Genomic DNA, 19,739 nt, shown 5'->3' on the forward strand with positions numbered 1-19,739 from the left:
CTAAAACTTTAAAGATTGAAAGAGGATAATTGAAGCTTTCCATACAGCTCCAATGTTGGTGAGTTTTACATTGTTAAATAAAATTAGATGGGGCTTTTCTGTTTGGATGAATGGGCTGTCAATGGGAAGTTGCACCTAGTTAGTACCTTGCTGGCAAGATGGATGCGGTCTGCATATGGTCAATAGTATGTGATGTCTGCATACTCGAATGGATACGCATTAAGCAGTATTGTCATCATGCACAGGTAGACCCATAACCCGAGCCCCATAGGTTGACTTGGTTGGGAACTTGGGTTATATAGGGTAGGCCTAAGCTCCAGTACACAAATTACAATGAACACAGGTGCTTGTGGGTGGGTCAACCCTCCCTGACCCACAGTAAAAAAAGAATGGTATGGGTAAGGTTCGGCACACATCGAGGCGTAATGTTCTGTGTAGACAACTGAAAAGGCACCGAAATCATGTCTCGAAGTACACAGATGAGATATAACACAAGCCATGAATCAAGTAGCAAAAGAATTTAACTCCTTTATTTGGACTGTCCATCTCATGAATGCTGCAGTTCAGACCAGTCAAACATACAATGAGTGACAGTAAAAAGGTAGTGTGTGTAAGCATGGGATGCAAAATGTTCATTCATAAAATATTAGAAAATGTTTGGGGAGTCATTAGAATTAAATATAAATTGTACAAGACAAAGATGCAATATAGCCTACAACTGACTGCTTTATTCACTAAGCCAGGCAGGGACATAGACAATATCTGACAGACCACTTGGTAGTAGCCATCATATCACATAGGATTTGTACCTCATTAGTGGTGGCTTGGTATGTGAAAATATATCCAAGGCTGAACTTATGAAGTGCATTTTCTAACCCATTTCACCCATCACTGGAATGTAAACACGGAGTAAACATATTCCTTGGCCTGTTATTAGTGTCTGTTCGGTTATACACATAGTCACATTATTTACAGCTCAGATAAGCATTTTCATCTCCTGCTACATATTCCATAATGCATAGGCACCTGTAGCCTATGCATTTTCCATGTGTAGTATTAACAGTACTGTACTGTACAAGTCTCACAAGGTTCCAACCTTTGCTGAGGTAATCAAAATGAGTATCTGAGCCATATAACATAAGAGCATTGATATACAGTATAGCTAATACGCTTCATTGTTTAAAATAAGATAACAATCTTAAATTGGTCAACCATAGAAGCCTCTTCATGGGTATGAATCTGATGCATTCACCAAGTCAGATCTATCCAAGAGCCTGCTCTGAAGAAAACCATGACTAGAATACTATTCAGGATCATTCTGCAGTGACAACAGTTTAATCATAAGGCCTGGAAAACTGTTCTTTTCACATCACTCCTCAACCACAAAGGCAAGGTGTGCATACCTCACTTGAAGTTTCTACCAAAACACTAAACTAGAGTTGGTAAATAAGGGGTAAGAAGGTATCTGTTGTCAAGCTCTACCCTGCCAGCTCATTTATGAGAAGGCTTCAGTACTTTAATGTGTTACATAGTGAGACAATGGAAAATTCATGACATCACATAGCATGAAACGGGCATATCCCAGCAAGATGTAAACAGTGACATTTAGGCGGTATTAACATAGAACATTAGTTGCAACATTTCTGCTTTCTTGTTGGTGATCCTGAGCATCACCAACCACCATGACTATTCTGTCCTATCTACAACAGTGCTGAATTAGTGTGGCAAAAACATGCAATTATAGAAAAAAGCATAAGTTATCAATATCAAGGGAGAGTAAAAAATACAAGTGGAAAAGACAATTTGTAAATAACCATGTTTACTAAACAGACCAACTATGGCTCTGCAGAAATAATATGCAAATGGTTATCCCTGCCTTATGATTCAACCAAAAGTGATCCAAAAGTTAAGACCATATTACACTTACATGCACCTCCGCTCTGCCACATTCAAACACAGAGGCTGTATTAGACAGTTTTTGAGATTCAACACGGATACCACATGATAATGTTAGGGTTTTTTATGACTGAAACATAGAAGGACTCAAAATGGAAAATATGGACATTTCCAAGCACCTTGAAAAGTATGAATCATCAAATCTCCACACTGGCCATTTTGAGGAGAGGGCACGGTGAGGGCGAGGAAGTGAGTACCGAGTACTGATGGAGCTTCATCTGCACCAATCATAAGGGGGCCAGAGGGTTGACATTTTCCTCAACCTGCATTAAATTGTAAATTTAAAACAGACACTTACCCTCTCTTCTTATCAATTAAGTATAAAACCAGCACTCATAGCTCACACCTCACCAGCCCTTATTCAACCCTGTGGGGATTCCTCGGCACAAATTGAGATTCATCATCATTTGTGTAGTAGGGCACCTAATATTAACAGACATGCCACAGTTGGCATGAATTATTTAAATGGCTGTCATTCTTTTTTTAAACAAATATACCATTCTGTTGCATCTTTCTGCATCATTCTTGAATTAACAATCACACAGCCCTTCTCTTTGGCTTTGTAGAGGTAAGAGTAGGACACAGTCGTTATACCTTTACGGAGATGAACCAAGACAATGGGTATTATCTATGATTCAGTTGCAAACCCGTTCTCCTCAATACCTTTAGTCCTACTTGCTTGGCTGTCACAAAACACAAGAATTATATGCCCCCTATTCGGTCATTTTCCTCTAATGTATTTGGGAGCAGGGCAGATATAGGACAAAGAACCAAGGAAAGCCTTTTAAGCTTCGATCAACACATGCCCTTGATAGTACTGGCTACAGATTCAGAACAAGCATTATGGGTTTGATTTGTGGCTGTGTTTCTGAATAAATCCCTAGATACAGGTAGAGCCTCTGTGTGAGTGTATCGGTGTATCAATTAGAGCTCAGTGCCCAATTTCAAAGATTATATGTGCATGTGGAGGAGGAGAAAAGTGCCTTATTCCTCATTGGGAAAGGTTTGACTCTTAAATATTTCATGGGGCGTGAGCCGTGACTGTCAAGTGTTTGTTTATTTTTTGCTGGGAGGAGAAAAAGAGTTAACACAGGGCAGAACCCCTTTAAGACAGCACCGATCCGCCATTTTCCTCTCTAGACTACGGCAAACTGAGTCTGCACATCATGTCACAGTCCTGCAGACAACATGGAGCAGTTTGCACAATTTACCTCTTCTCCCTCCGGCAATATAATAATCATCTGTATTCCATTTATAATAAACTTAGTTGTATATAATAAAGTACAAAAATATCAGAGAACATATACACAGTTTTTGTCGTTTTTGTAGTGACCATTTGCCTTGTTTTCTGAAGCATATATCTTGTGCTGGGCGATGAGAAGCTGAACAGGCCTCACTTGAAGTGAAGTTTGTTACTCTTCTTTTTCTCTGCTTTTCATATTGTTGATGTTCGGTCTATACCATCTGAGGAGGAGATTGGAGATGAACATATGTGAACATAAATATACTGCACCGTCAAATTTCCACCCTATGTAAACCTGGCTGAAAAAGAGACCCAATCTTAAGTCAATACTACAAAAGCCAGTGGACCAAAATTACTACACAGATCAACTGAGACACCAGTTTCACTTGATGCTTGGAAAAAAATTTGGTTAAACACAAGGGGGCATTAAGTGCTTGAATTTATCTTCCATGCCTAACTGGCCTGTCACAAACCCCCACCCACAAACATCCATGTCAAATAAAATACCTTAGCAAAAGCAACCGGTTGCTACTTGAAGGTCAATCAAGCCGTCGCCAAGTGGGGAAATGGTGTCAAGGACACTACTCATCCACATGGCTGTGTTGGTTGCATTTAAGGACGAGCTTATGGGATTTCTCGTTCTTTGAGATATGTATGCTTTTGCTTCAATTCTTGTTGTGTCCCCTTCCTTGTTCATTTGATTATTCTGAATATATCCCTCCACTGTTTATTGCAAACCCTTTTTGCCATGATCTGGAGGATAACACTGCATGCGCTGTGATTGACTCTTAGTCACTTTGATAGGCAGTTGTGCTGAATATGAGAACATGCACCCCAAAACACGCTTGATTTAGATATTTCTGGCCACCAGAATGATGATTCTGTTCCTATCAATTCCTAACAATTATTATTATTATATTATCGGGACCTAACTCTAACGGCGCGGAGTCGCCTGAGGCAGACATCGCAATGTTCAGCATGTCGACTCACTCGCCTGAGCTCGCTCGGAGGTGCCACTCGTGGCTCTAGTCCATTCCAACGGCGTCGGCGTGCCTTTGTCGTCGTAACTGTTTCTTAGCCTAGCTACTTAACTTAATATTAGGGACTGTAGTCTGTTCTCACCAAGTGGGCCAAGTGGTCCGACTCGCCGGGGGCAACAAAAACTATAAAACTAACCTTAATCCTAATAAAATAATGTGAGACGCATTTTAGATATGTAAATAAATAGCATCGGGAGTTGGATTCGATCCCACAATGTCGGGGCTGTAAGTCTAATGCTTATCTTGGCATGCCACCAAATTAGTTTAGAGTAGAGCTTAAGAAGTGGGGACGTTGTGATTAGCTTTGACACGTGGAGGAATCACAGAGGAAGCGCTCCATTTGTGACGACCAACCTAACAGTACATCTGCCATGGTTTGGCTACTCAAACAGCATGCTCGCTGATGTACAGGGCCATCAGCTGCTTGACACAGGGATCTCTCACCTATAGCGACTTCCTTCGGTGAGCTTCAAAAGCTTAAAGGCTTGTGTGTTTTTAAAGGTCAAGCATTTATTGTAAAACAGCAAATATGCAGGATGTTGGGTGCACCAAAATGAGCACTCCCCAAATAATCTGGCATGGGAATTAGTTCATGCTTACAAACAAGACGGGCATAACAACTACAGTGGGCCAGATCAGTGTCAACATAAAGGCTACTGGACTCCAGCCTGGCTGGATAGCCGAAACGTTTGTCCTGATGTAGAGAAATAAAGCTATTAAATATAGATTTTTTTTTTATATATATATTTTTTTGCGGCTTACGCCTTTTATTGGTTTTTGAAGGGACAGACAGTAGGCTGACAGGAAACGGGAGAGAGATGGGGGGATGACATGCAGTAAAGGCCGTGTCGGGCTCGGGAGTCGAACCCGCGGCACACTGTGACTGGATTACCAGTCGGGTGCCCAGACGGTTACGCCACCGCCTGGGCCTAAATATTGATTCTTGGTGTGTGCGACCTCTCTACCTATTGTACCATGTAATCTGCTTCTTTTTTCAAGGTACTTGTCAGGTGATTGGATGGGACCGTCTGTCAATCATATTGACGTGTCTACATGACGTATGGTACATGTAGCAGGAAAGTAAACAACCCCTTCAAACGCCAAAAGTGTTAACGAGCGCCTGATATCATGCATCCCAGTTGGAGGCTGTATTGTGAACATGTGAATCAATACCGCCCCCATCTGGCAGAGTCAGGTTAGAATTAACCTAGCCTGAGCTAACGTGTTAGGTTTCTGGTCTAGAGGGGCGGGTCGCGGCTGAGATTTGCGCACGCCCTGATTGGATCTCATCGATCTGTCCGTCACCCCCGGCCCCTCCTCTCCCCCCTAGTGCAGCGCTACGTCACATAATTTGGAGTGACGCCCACCCAGAAGGGTTGACTCCCACTTTTAGACCAGAGCGGCCAATGCGTTCCTCCAGGCTTTCCATTTTTGCACCAACAAAAATGAAAGCCTGGTACCGAGGCTAGAATTAACATAAATTTGGCAACTTCACAAGACCTAACCAAATGTTGATAGCCAGGACACTTTCAAGTGTAATCTAATGGGATATAGTTGACGAAGAGAGAGGAATGGAAGGAACAAGTTGAGGGCAAATAAATAAAGCAAAATAAAATACACCTGTCCCACTATTGAAAAAATCGTGATAATGGCCTGAACTCAGTTTTTAGCCTGCAGACATCATAATGTGAATTTTAATTAGTTGTTTCCCGTTCTTTGATGTGTGTGTTGTCTGGAGGTACTGGCATAAGTACACCGAAAATAGCAGAACGTCAACCTTGTACATTAGAAGCATAAATCGGCTTCAGTGGGGAACTGCCAGGTGGCAAAGAAGCTCTGCTGGATTTGAGATCAAATAGGAAGTCATTATCAGCATGCAGCTCTAAATGGTTCTCCGTCTGCATTTCCCCTCCTGCTGGCTACAGAAGCATTTTTACTTCATGCAAGTGAATGAGAATTTGGCCAAACCTTATACTATAATTTCATGAACTTGGTACATATTTTCATAAATACTTTGTTGTCAATCTCTTTTTTGACGTTTTATTTTTCAATTCAAATTCATGATGAAGTAGGGTATGTTTCTACTGGTTCTACCGAGTGAAGACCCGCCCTTGCTGCGGATGCAGCCAATATCAGTTGATTCTGGTTGCTTTTTGGGACCGGACGTTCCAAGATGGTGGATTTGAAATTGCCCAAAAAGTGGCTTCAAAACGCGTCTGCAGAAACCAATGGGTTACATGATGGTCCCATAAAGTCTATGGGAACGGCTGAGGATGCTTACCCCCTAAGGCATGCTCTGTCATACTGAGGCACAGTGACTCCAGCGTGGGGTTGATTTCCAGGTCGGCACCTGGAACTTGGCATTCTGAAGGAATGAGAAACAGCATAGTACTCAGTACACTAGAAACACCATTATAGCAACTTTCAGAACTACATGCACTAAGAATTTTCACTCATGCCCATACCCAATATAATATATTGGGTATGGGCATTATGAGTCTAAAAAATGATGAAATCACATTTTATCTTCTGAAAGACGATTGATTTTTAGATATGTAAATAAATAGCATCGGGAGTTGGATTCGATCCCACAATGTCGGGGCTGTAAGTCTAATGCTTATCTTGGCATGCCACCAAATTAGTTTAGAGTAGAGCTTAAGAAGTGGGGACGTTGTGATTAGCTTTGACACGTGGAGGAATCACAGAGGAAGCGCTCCATTTGTGACGACCAACCTAACAGTACATCTGCCATGGTTTGGCTACTCAAACAGCATGCTCGCTGATGTACAGGGCCATCAGCTGCTTGACACAGGGATCGCTCACCTATAGCGACTTCCTTCGGTGAGCTTCAAAAGCTTAAAGGCTTGTGTGTTTTTAAAGGTCAAGCATTTATTGTAAAACAGCAAATATGCAGGATGTTGGGTGCACCAAAATGAGCACTCCCCAAATAATCTGGCATGGGAATTAGTTCATGGTTACAAACAAGACGGGCATAACAACTACAGTGGGCCAGATCAGTGTCAACATAAAGGCTACTGGACTCCAGCCTGGCTGGATAGCCGAAACGTTTGTCCTGATGTAGAGAAATAAAGCTATTAAATATAGATCTTTTTTATATATAGATTTTTTTTTGCGGCTTACGCCTTTTATTGGTTTTTGAAGGGACAGACAGTAGGCTGACAGGAAACGGGAGAGAGAGGGGATGACATGCAGTAAAGGCCATGTCGGGCTCGGGAGTCGAACCCGCGGCACACTGCGACTGGATTACCAGTCGGGTGCCCAGACGGTTACGCCACCGCCTGGGCCTAAATATTGATTATTGGTGTGTGCGACCTCTCTACCTATGACCGTCTGTCAATCATATTGACGTGTCTACATGACGTATGGTACATGTAGCAGGAAAGTAAACAACCCCTTCAAACGCCAAAAGTGTTTGGAATGAGAAACAGCATAGTACTCAGTACACTAGAAACACCATTATAGCAACTTTCAGAACTACATGCACTAAGAATTTTCACTCATGCCCATACCCAATATAATATATTGGGTATGGGCATTATGAGTATTATGACATCTAAAAAATGATGAAATCACATTTTATCTTCTGAAAGACGATTGATTTTAGTCAAAATTGACAAGAGATGGGTATAACAATTGGAAAAATCTGTGAAATGCCTGCATTAAACATGATCAGAGCAACCTGCATTGCATTGCAGAAGCTCGAGGCTTCCAATTATTTACCAATTATTTTATCAACACCGGGAACAGATTAACGTGTTGTTGTGCTTTGAGCAAAGATGGTAATTCCACTGAGAGAACACAGAGAATCAACTGAGGGGCTCAACAAGTGAATGACTAACCTACAAATGGGGGGAGTATAATGAACACGTAAATTAATTCTGTAGTGCAGTGTTGGTGTGATGACGGAGGTGGAATATGTATAATAACCATGTTAATTGCGAACGCAATGAGCACTAACTATGAGACCCTGCAGATCATGTCTGTGTGTGTGTGTCTGTCTGTCCCGCTGTGACACCACCCGCCCGCCACCAGAGGGCGCAGCTGTAGCGCACACACACACAAACAACCACACACACAAACAACCACACACACACACACACACACACACACACACACACACACACACACACACAGTAGAAAACTTAAAACTAAAAAGAAAAAAAAAGTACGTAATTTATTCTAATTGTTGTTATTGCAATTTACGAGCTGCGTTCGCTTCCCGCGTTTGTGCGTCTTACTTGTATTAGAATACAGTCACTGTACAGTACCTTGCTGCTGGAACAGAAGCATGGTTTGCGGGGATGTGTGGACAGGCAGCGAGTGGGTTCGTTGCACGGAACTGCGACTCTGACTTGGCATGCTGTTACTGCCTCCGGGGTTGGCAAACCATAAGTTCTACAACATGGAAAAGACCAGTTCTCATTAACAAATTGTCACTCATATAATGGGTTTGAAACTTTTCTTTCCCGTCTATTCAGCAAAGTCAATATAAAAACAAATTATCTTGAGGTATGATAATGATTATAATTGGCCTCTGGTCGGAATCGTACCAGGGCCGGTTGCGGGAAGGACTATACCATGGGCGGGAGTAGTCAGAAATCCAACAGGAGCGGGTGGGAGTGAGATTAACAAAACACTCCCACGTAGGACTCTAATATTCACTCTTTCAAGGTGAGCCACTGGGCACCCTAGTGATGAATCATTTTTGGCAATTGAAAAGACCAAATTGCCTCTCGAGGATTACGTTAAAAGTTATTTGACAATGTTTTACAACAAAGAAAATGTTATACATAATATCATAAGAACCTTCCTCCACTTCTGTCATTGATTTGCAGCTTCACCACTGTGTTATAAATGGCTAAACCAAATTTATAAATAATTTGTACCACGACCATGTCCCTTGCCAAAAATAACTGATTTCCAAGTGTAAAACATACACGGAAGTGTCAATTATGCTTTTGACTAGCCAGGAACAGAGCTACTGACTTGTCTACCCTGACTTCCCAGAGCAGGGTTAGTGAGGCTGTGACGTGGGGAAACTCCTCCGATACCACCTGGACTCAGAAGCCCCATACGACCGGCTGGGAGCCCACGAGGGGCGATCTGGAACTGCCTCGTTCCCCGGCGTCCTAGAGCTCCACTCACAGAGCCTGCTGTGGGGAGAGAGTTGGACCCATATGCCCAACTAGATAAAGTACAGACAGGACAGAAATGACATTAAACATTTATAAGAGACATCGATGAGCAGGCGTATCCCTTTATCTTGTTTTTTGTTTGTGATTATCATTTAAAAAATCATTAATAAATACAATAAATAAAAATTCCATACATTTGAAAAACAAAAATCTTCAAGTAGTGAAAATAGCATATTTACTAGCTCACTGTGTTGTGGGGCAAACTGAACCATAGCTGAACGGATGTCAAAAGCTTTGCGTTCGTAAAATTACTCATTTGACGACTAAAGATTGAACGGAAAACTAAAGGAAAGACGAGGCTTGCGCTCAACATTTCTAGTTGAGCTTGAGCTATGCACTGTCACACATGGTAGGCTATGATTCAAGAACACTTATTAACAATATATAATATAGGCCTACCTCTAGATCTGGTGTGTTTTTCTATTGATTGTTAATCTAATTGGCTACTTTAATAAGCTACTGGTAGTTAATTGACAGTTGACCTACTTTTACGTCTTTTGCAGTGCAGTGACATTTTGGCTATTTTCTGGGTGTTCATGAATACATTCATCAAGAACACTTTAACAAGATACAATACAATGTAGATTGGTTGGTTTTTAACTGTTAAATCTGTTTATTGAAAATAGCTGATCTGCAAGCTCACTACTACGTTGTAGATGGATTACAATTATACTAATAGTGCTATATAAATAAAATTACGAGCTAGACACCCAATTAAAATAGAACCCTCATTGATTATATAAATGTGTATGTGGCTTAATTAAATGACCAGTGCTTGGCTGTTATGCATCCATGGTTCTGTGCGCCGTCAGTGCACATTTGCTTGAAACTTGATTGTTTGATAGAAAGTCCAGACGATAAAATCCTTCCTTCTAAAGTCCTTCTGTTATGGCACAGTATGAACCATTAAAGTAGTGTAATACGCTATAAGTCGTGTCACTCTAGCAAAGTGATTGATCTGTGTCTCTCCTAGGGTCCTACTTGCCCCACAACAAGGACTGCGGGCTGGAAGCCACAAATGTTTACGCCCCTTTTGGGATATTTTGCTGGGCCCTATAGAGAACTGGATATTCACAGGGTATGGTTATGGCATATAGCGCGCACAGTGTTACTAACAGAGAGACAAAGGGGATACAGAGCCAACACTGTCTCACCCTTTCTGTCGGTACACAGGCATGTCCAGCATGGCTTTTCTGGGGAACAGGCGCAGCAATTTGAGGATCTGCTGCTTCCAGGAGACGACCCTCTTTTTCTGTGTTTCTGTGAAAGCCTGACAGAGTAACGGACAGCACAGCATGATGTTAGAACTCCAAACACTAAAGGGTTTCAAACTCAATCCCCATGAGTTTCTTATAGTGTTATTGTGTAGGAGTAACAGAATCACAGCACACAACACAAGTGTGGAAGTAAGCAAGAAATAAAAAGCTGGACTCATTCTCACCTCATGTATCAGACACTTTTCAATGAGCTGAAGGTAGCAGCTGATATTCTCCTCATCTGGCCTTGATACCAACAGCTGGGTGCATACTGCAAATCACAGGCAAGGTTTACACATCACTACATAAATGTTAACGCAGCAAATCTGATCATTCGACACACAAGGCCAGCTCAGCTTGCAGGGCCCCACTGGGACACAGCATTAAAACACATACACATACACACACACACACACTGGCGAGCGAGCGATGTCCAGCGTACCTTTACCCATTACACGTGTGAACTGTCCAGCGATGTCACCGTCTGAGATGGGTGTAGCTGAGGACTCTCCGTCGCAAGGAGGGGGGTTGTGGGACTGGAAACCGTCTGTGCCCAGCTCTTTATCTGACCCTATCTTGGTGCCCTCTGAGGTGGTCTGAACTGCACTGGGTGGGATGTAGGCCTTCATGGGTGTGATAATAATTTGCTGTAGCTCTTGGAGGGCATTACGTAAGTTTCCACCTTCCAAGATGTCCTGCCAAAGGAGGGTTAGATATGTTATTCAATTTTAAAGATGAAAAGCAGGTAAATAACCACGGGCGCTTTTTATTAGCACAAATACAGATCATCAACTCTGCAAATAATTTCCCTTACCTTCTCTAAAGACTTGAGGACACTTTGCCTTTCTCGCAGTTTCTGAATACTCAAGGCGATCTTGTGCCGTGCGCCTTTAGTAACATTCTGAAAAGGAGAAATAGGGAAGACAAAATGGGTTTGCCCAAAAATTAGGAGATATTTCTCATTGGGCTACCTGCTAGACCATCTGTTTCATTAAAGCTACGGTGCAAAGGCAAAAATCAAACCATTTATAATGGCCCTATGTAACTGCAGGGTGCATTGCTTAATTTCATGCCTCATTAGCGGTGGGTGTATGAGTTTGAGGAGAACTAATGAGGGATGGAATAATCAAAACCTAGCCCTGGCGAATAAAAATAAAATCACACCCGTGTGAAGTGAGGGGCGCCAATATATTAAAGTCTAACTCATGTTGCTATGATTTAAGGTGATGTAAAACAGTGACAAAACAAACAATAAATTATCTTTATTGTAATGTTTGTGTTGTGGGACAAGATGACGTAAATGTTCCCTTCATTGTCAATGGCATTTTTAAAACAAAGATTGAGCTAAAAACAAACATTAATTTCTCTTCATTGTCAAAGGCGTTTTTAAAACAAACATTGAACTAAAAACAAACATTAAACCTGTATATAGGAGGGGCTAGCGCCCCTCAAAAATGACAAACCTGCGACTCTAGGTGGTGCTCTGTCAGAATCATCATTTCCTCATAATTCATCTGGGAGAACAGTGACGCATATTTGTGAAGACGGAGGCTCTTCAACCACATGGGGACATCTTGACCACGCATACAATGACATACAAATATGAAGAGGGGGAAGAAAATACAAATACTTTACAGTTTGTATGACTGTTGGTAATGCATGGCTTTTACTGACTACCATTTAGCCTCATTTAGTTGGTAAAGTCTGACCTTTCATGCCACTGCCATCTTCTTGAAAAGTGTTGCGCATCGAGCCTTGGTCATCTGTCTGCTCACTGCCTGAAGAGGCTACACTGCTCTGGGGGGACAGGGGTGCATGGTCTGTTGGGGCGAAGGCCTGCCTGCCCCCCAGGTCTTCCTGGCTAATCCACTCAGTTCCACATCCATGAGGGCTGGAAGGGATGAGGGACAAGGTCTTCTTCAGAGGGCTGGGTTGTAGCTGCCCACCAATACCTGGCAAGGACGCATGGCAATCCACGTATGGAGATTATTAGAAATGACACAGATCACACACAAATAAATAGAAAATCCCACTCGTGTGAAGTGAGGGGCGCTTTTTATTGCTTTTGTACGGGGGGGGGGGACTTGGCTGCTACAGGACGAGGTGGCAGCCCAGATTAGAATAATGGACTTTTTAATGTTTGTTTTAAGCATGTCCACGTGTGTGGGGCGGCATCTTGGTCTTTATAGGGGGCATCATGTATGAAACAAAATTGATTACAAGTATTTTATATACATGTATTTATATCAGCCACATGACGGCTTACGTTTGGTGCTCACAAACATTAAAGTGCATAGACTTGGCTGGCAAACGATTTACATCCTAAGTGCCCTAAAAAAAACATTAAAGTCCATAGACTTGACTGGCAAACGATTTATGTCATAAGTGCCCTAAACAAACCCCATAGAATTGGCTGCCATATGACATAATCTTCAAAAGCCATGTATTGGAGGGGATAGTGCCCCTCAAAGAATAGGTACAGCACAAGATTGACAACAGAAAAGATAATTGAAGTCTATGCTTTTCAACAAACAAAAACCTGTTTATACCTGTGTTGTTGCTGTTGATGGGAGAAGACATCCCACCTGGAAAAGGCATGTGTCCGTTTTGGCCAGCTGGAGACGTGCTTGAGGAAGGGGACTTATCTTGCCAGGCAAGGGCAGGGTCAAGGGCCTCAGCAGAGCTGGGCCACTCGTCAGAGCCCTGTCGTGGGTGGTAAGGGCTGGAAGGGGCCCGCGTGGAGGGTGCGTAGCCACTGGAGAGGTGCTCCTCCAGGTGGTTCAGCCACATGGCCAGGGAGGTGCGGTCATCCAGGGTGGTGGCAGGGTGGATGAGAGCGTACGATAAAAGTTGCCTGCTCTCCTCCACAAACAGGCTGCTCTCAATGGTGTGACTCAACACCTTCTGAAGCAGCTTCATGTACTCACATTTGGCCTCGCTGTTCCGTGGCTGCAGCAGAGGCAGGTGGGACAGCAGCAGAGACACCACCTTCTCCTTTGGCTCCTGGTGCCACTGACTGACAATAGCTGATGACATGGGGAAGCATAGAGAGAAGGACTGGTTTGTAAAGTATTCGTTGACGTTAAAACATGAATTGCAATAACCTGAATACATAATCAGTAACCTGTCTGCTACCTGCATTGTTGGCCTCGGCTTCTAAGATGTGGATCTCTGTGCAGTCTGCCAGCCAGTGCTCGAGACAGATGTGCAAGAAGCGAGCCTGGGTGCGCGACACTCTCTTCAGCAGAGACAACAGTGCCACCGTCTGTTCACACTCATTCCAGCCCTTGAACCAATCCGTCAGGATTCCCACCTGGTCTCGGAACATCATGGCGTGTCTCCTCAGGAAGGAGAACCGGAATGCAGGTGGGAAGGCAGGGTACTGGGGAGGTTTTCTCTCACACACAGGGTCACTCTAGCCCCGCACAGCGGAGGCTTATTTGGAACAGTCCTGGGGTCCCCTCAGACTGGAGCGAAGGGCCCTCACATGGTTCAGGCACAAGAGTGGCTGCAAGAGTTTGCAGATGGAGATGTAGTGAGAAGAACTGTTCAGTTTTTAGAATGGATTGTCACTCAAACAGTTGATAGGGGTCATCTCACTCTGGCGCACACAGGATCACATCATCTTCATCCTACCGAATCAACAGACAGGGAATAGTATCATTTGTTTTACTAGTACATGGCATTAATCCATATAGATTCAGATTTATTGTCACATCAAAATGAGTGAAATTCGTTTTTGTGCATAGTTCCCATTGTGTTGTTATTTTTCCAAGAAAACAAAGAAAGGGAGGGGGAGAGAGGTGGTGGGTAAGGAGATCAAGGCAGGATAGAATAAAGTTTGAGCGCTATTACGACAAAGAAGTACAAGTTCACATGAAGAAGGGGTTGTCTTCCTGTCTGAGACAGGTGGTCTCTCATTCTCAACAACAAAACCTGCCTAAGGTCCACACACAACGCAATGTGAGTGTCCATCTGCCCGACGCTTCTTTATCCAGACAAGAATCAGTCACATCGGTATGTTTTGGCATTGTGATCCAATAAAAGGCATTGACTGCAGACAGCTCATTCTGTCGCTGTGAACAACATCTGTCTCTACGGTGACAGTTAACAGGGTCTGAAGACAAACTTGAACACCGGGCTAAGTGTCCCTTATTTGAATTTCATGTTGTTGTTGTCAACCCTAATAACACAGCTAACTAAGTGATGACAGACTAGCTATTAACACAACACTAATGCAGAAGGTTGCATAGTCATCAAATAGGCTACCACTGGCCAGATTAGACTAATGACATTTAAATGATGTACCTGTACCAGCAGGCAAACAGCTGAGCTAATCATAATGCAGAGATTATCTGAGAACACATAACCAGCACAGTAAAATCCTGTGTTCAATTAAACCAAAAATGGTCAATGTTTACACTCAGTCTCGGGGTCATCAACTCCTATCACCGATCAGTGCGTTAAAATGTGTGGTTGCCTCATATGCCAATCTGTGGCTCGGACTCTCGGAGTGTACACATGTCACCTAGTCTGAATGGTTCCATTTGTACACTCTCGTAGTTATTAATTTAAACGTTTATTTGGACGGGACAGCACATATAAAAGAACACTGCACATGCAATATGAAAATGCCGGATTTAGCAGGCATGCTATAGTAACACTTGAGGATTTGACTGTGACAGCGGAGTTAACGCATGTTCACTCCAGCTTCGTTCAATAAACCAAACTATGGGGACGATGGTTAATAATGTGTGGTCGCCCACAGTGTTGTTTTGGTGCCCCTGCTTTAATGAACCTCTCTTATCATGTGTAGCATTAGCTAACGAGTGGCTAGCGTTAGCATGACAGCTAGGCCTACTAGTCAGTGATGGAAGAGGGGTTCAGTATTTGTATTGTTTTTCGTTGCCTATGTTGCTGCTGGCTAATATGCCGCTTTTTCTTATCGTCCTCCGGCTGTCAAACCGTAGTTCAATCCTAACAAAACGCCACACACCCCTGGCTAGTAGTGTTGCATCCACCGTGTGGATTCAAATGGTTCCACCTTGTTTACCTTTTGTCAATTGTCACTTGTTAACGAGGTGGGCTAATGGTGCTAGCTTCGGTAGCTTCGTAGCGATGGAGGCTAAATGCTAGCGCTACTAGCCTCTTTAGCTAGCAAGTTTTCTTCTTATGAATGCAATAATAACATTAGCTTAGCGTAGGGAAGAAGCGTAGGTTTCCGTCCGATGCGTGGCGTTCGATGATCATTATATTCCGTTATATCGACGAGCTCGTGTAATGTTGATTATGATGTGTAGAATTATATTTGTACAAAAGTATTTATTGCAATGCAGAAAAATAGGGTGAGTACACTGCTTGGAGAAATCTACTTCGATTCAGAGGTGACGTAAGACGTTACTCTGACGTCATACGCTTGGGCGGTAGGCAACAACTACTCATTCTACTATTTTTTTGTTTGTGAATGAATATTTAGCATAGGCCTATACATTAGAATAATAAATAAATAAAATATTCCACATTACTGTAATAACACATAATTTAGACAAAACAGAGAACAAAAAAGTGGGATTATAAATCATCGCCAGTTTGCGATTTAGTCCATTTTAGTTTTACTTCACCTTCATTTAGGGTTGCTTCAAATTAGGAATGCTAAAAGTTTAAACACCAAAGTACCGAAACAATGTAATTCATTATTAAACATAACCTGAAATGGTAGGCCTACTTATCATTGGTATTCACATATAGGCCTACTCACCTTTTTATCATTATCTCTAGCTGATCATTTAATTGCACAAAATAATTTGATCACTTTGGAAACGAACTGTGAGTTTGACATACTAGCCTACACTGATGAAGACAGCATGATAGCATAACGATGAAGACATTGATGAAGAATTTTCGCCACGGCGACTTCAACTGGCGAGTTCTCCGGTATTCCAAATTTTACCATATGGCACTTTAATAACTCACCCACTCGGTCCCATGACCGGGGCTGACCCCACATGATTAATTTATTAGTAAACTAAATTAGGCCTACTATTAGTTAAACATTAATTTGCGATGGTTCAACAACATGAGATTATAATGTTAATGTGTTGTCAATGTGTTATGTTATTACCAGTTATTAATTAATTTGTCATAGCCATTCGTTTAATTTACAGTGTATAATTAATTTCCACTTACATTATAGGCCTACAGCACTTTCATGAATCATTATTAACAACCTGTCTCATTACAGCACGAACAGCAGCCTTTTGGATGAACTTGAAGATGGATACTGGGGCAATGATTACATAATAATAATAATAATAAATACATTTATTTTGTGCTGAATTAACCTCAACATAAACAAGTTATACACCTTCTAACTAGATACTTTATAAATTGTAAAATCATAAATCAGTTAGAACTGTATAGGTGCAGAGGCATCTAGATTGTGAAAGACTGTATAAACCAATACAAGCACATCTGATGTGGAATGGTTGCTCTAATAGGTTGTGGTTTTCAAACATTTTCATGTCAAAGACCCCCAAACAAGCACAATGACAAGATTTTTTTTTTTTTTTTTTTCCCCATATGATTTAGAGGAGAACGATTTTGTGCCAGGGACTCCCACAATATATCTTTTGTTGGGTTAGATTTAGTACTGAATTCCTTCTACAACTGCCATATACGTAGGTGCGGGGAGTAGTGTGACATCTAAAGGAGGATGTTGAAAGTAGCAGTTGCAAGTTGTCAGTAGCTAGTTGTAACTAAGCGACTTCTTCATCTGGCAGTTTCACCTCGAAGAAAATAAGGCACACAAGGACTTCTTACTAGGACTTCTTTCAGAATGGTATGAGACTACTCCATAACTACATGCTTATAGACTTCTGCAGAAATATGCTTGGTTATGTTTTACAAAATGTAGTTATATTCAGCCAGTGTCTGATACTAAAACTAAAATCTGATACTAAAATATTGCTACACAGATCTTGACACAGGGTACGGCATCCTCCTATGGTGCATTTCCTGCTCTCAATATGTCATCTTAACATTTTGAATATTTAATGCTTTCATACTGTATATTGATATCTGATCATCCAACAATTGTATATTTTGTGGTTCAGAGTACCGTTGCAAGTAGTTTTATCTAACTCTGCCATCACATTGCAGTCTAGTTCTCTGGTTGTGTGTGAAGTGGATGAAAGTCTGAAACAAAAACTAAGGAAGTTCAGATTCCGTAAAGAGACCAACAATGCTGCCATACTGAGTAAGTAGCACACTGTGAATGTCAGTTACTAGTTTGCTTATCCCATATACATCAAGTGAAGAGATTATTGAATTAGCCAGTTTGACAATTCAAGAAAAAACCAGAGTAAAATGCTGAATTGTGAATCCATTGTATACAATTATTTTGATGTCTAGGCCTAAACGCCATTACAAAGTGTTTCACAGTCAAATTCAAATGTTTATAATTACAAAGTAAAATCTTATTATCAATCCTAAAACTGACAGGAAGGCAATGAAGAGAAGCTAAAATAGTTATGTTCCCTTTTTCGGTCCTTACAGTGAGCTGGGAAAATCTCGCTGTGACCACTCATGCATTCATTATAAATCTTAATTTCTCATAGTGAAAATAGATATGGAAAGACAGCTGGTCATCCTACAGGAAGAATATGAGGCAAGTAAATTTTACAAGCTTTCTCTTTTAAATCAATTTGATTTCATTTTGAGGTTATACATTGAAATGAAAAATCACTTAATATGGCCTTTTCTTTCAGAACATTTCACTGGATGACCTGAGAGAAGAACTTCCAGAGCGGCAACCCAGATATCCTTGAAAAATGCCATGAACATCCTGCACAAATACATTTATCAAACAATACTATAGTAGCTGTATAAATATTTGCTATTGATTAGTTTGCTTTCCTTGACAAAATAGCACATTCATTGTTTACAGCTACAAATATAACCATGAAGATGGCCGAGTGTCTTATCCTCTGTGTTTCATATTCTCCAGTCCAATGGGTGCGTAATCCCTCACTTCAAGAAAAATCCAGTTCTATAAATTTAACAATATGGAATTGAATATTTAACCACTTGAACCCTATACACATAATTGACCGACTTGACCCCTTCTACACTAGAATATTTTCATTGAAATTAGTCAAACAAGCTCACAATGGGCAGCCTGTGTTGAGCTTGTACCGTATACATTTTTAGGGTTCATATGGTTAATGTTCCTCAGTATTTCTTTCTCTCACTTCTATAGGATGCAAGCCTGAGCAACAAATGATGTATGCAGGTAGCAAAAACCAGCTGGTCCAAGTTGCAGAGCTTACTAAGGTGATTGTTAGATACACCTCCAGATGCCCAGACATTTTCAGGTTCCTCTTATTGTAATTTTGTTTGTTGCACTTAAACCCATATACTTCATGTCAAATAGCTAGCATAACAAATCTACAAGCTCACAACACATCACGCACACTTTGCAACAGACCTATTTCCTGGATGCAAGGGTTCATGTGGTTTATGGTCTGCATTTAAATGTAATCACTGAGTCACTTTGAGTACATTTATCAAATGTATTTACCACATTAAGGGTTAATGCCATTGGACATACATTTCAATTGGCATGTTGCCCATATTTCTCAGCCTTCTTACTAAAACGTACTCAACTAATAGAGAGTACCTCTGGTTTAATAAAACCATTAATGCAATTGCCTCTGAAGATGTCACAAATGCCATTCATATATAACACAATATTCTTTCTTAGGTATTTGAAACAAGAAACAATGACGACTTGTCTGAGCAGTGGCTGAAGGACCAGCTCTCATTCTTCCACTGAATATGCATTTAATGTCCTATAATCAAAGGTTTTTTAACTGCAATGAGCCTGAACAACCAAGCTTTTCACCCACCTTACTTGTAATGTGATGCGACAATAAAGATTGATTAATTATTGTTTATGGCAACTGTTTTTTTAGCCAATTCTAACAGCACATAAAATGTATTTAATCAAATGTTTGCACCATAACCATAA

General features: G+C 41.4%; 2 protein-coding genes across 2 annotated transcripts; one reads left to right on the forward strand and one right to left on the reverse strand.

The window, feature by feature from the left end:
• Positions 1-503: 503 nt before the first annotated feature.
• Positions 504-16,077, reverse strand: samd4b (sterile alpha motif domain containing 4B). The gene is made up of 13 exons (XM_083773902.1): positions 15,765-16,077; positions 13,847-14,343; positions 13,261-13,737; positions 12,421-12,663; positions 12,175-12,284; positions 11,526-11,612; positions 11,154-11,406; positions 10,897-10,982; positions 10,610-10,725; positions 9,247-9,445; positions 8,529-8,655; positions 6,521-6,604; positions 504-3,420 (listed from the first exon to the last, which is right to left on the reverse strand). Exons 2-13 carry the CDS (start codon positions 14,040-14,042, stop codon positions 3,392-3,394), a joined length of 2,007 nt encoding a protein of 668 aa, XP_083630028.1. The 5' UTR covers positions 14,043-14,343; positions 15,765-16,077; the 3' UTR covers positions 504-3,391.
• Positions 16,078-17,483: 1,406 nt separating this feature from the next.
• gmfg (glia maturation factor, gamma) lies at positions 17,484-19,612 on the forward strand. Its single transcript, XM_083772613.1, has 7 exons — positions 17,484-17,608; positions 17,870-17,966; positions 18,328-18,377; positions 18,478-18,527; positions 18,639-18,724; positions 18,969-19,042; positions 19,473-19,612. The coding sequence occupies exons 1-7, from the start codon at positions 17,552-17,554 to the stop codon at positions 19,542-19,544; spliced, it is 486 nt and encodes a 161-aa protein (XP_083628739.1). The 5' UTR covers positions 17,484-17,551; the 3' UTR covers positions 19,545-19,612.
• Positions 19,613-19,739: the final 127 nt, after the last annotated feature.

Source organism: Protomyctophum parallelum (genome assembly GCF_964188405.1).
Source record: "Protomyctophum parallelum genome assembly, chromosome: 9".
Classification (NCBI taxonomy): domain Eukaryota; kingdom Metazoa; phylum Chordata; class Actinopteri; order Myctophiformes; family Myctophidae; genus Protomyctophum; species Protomyctophum parallelum.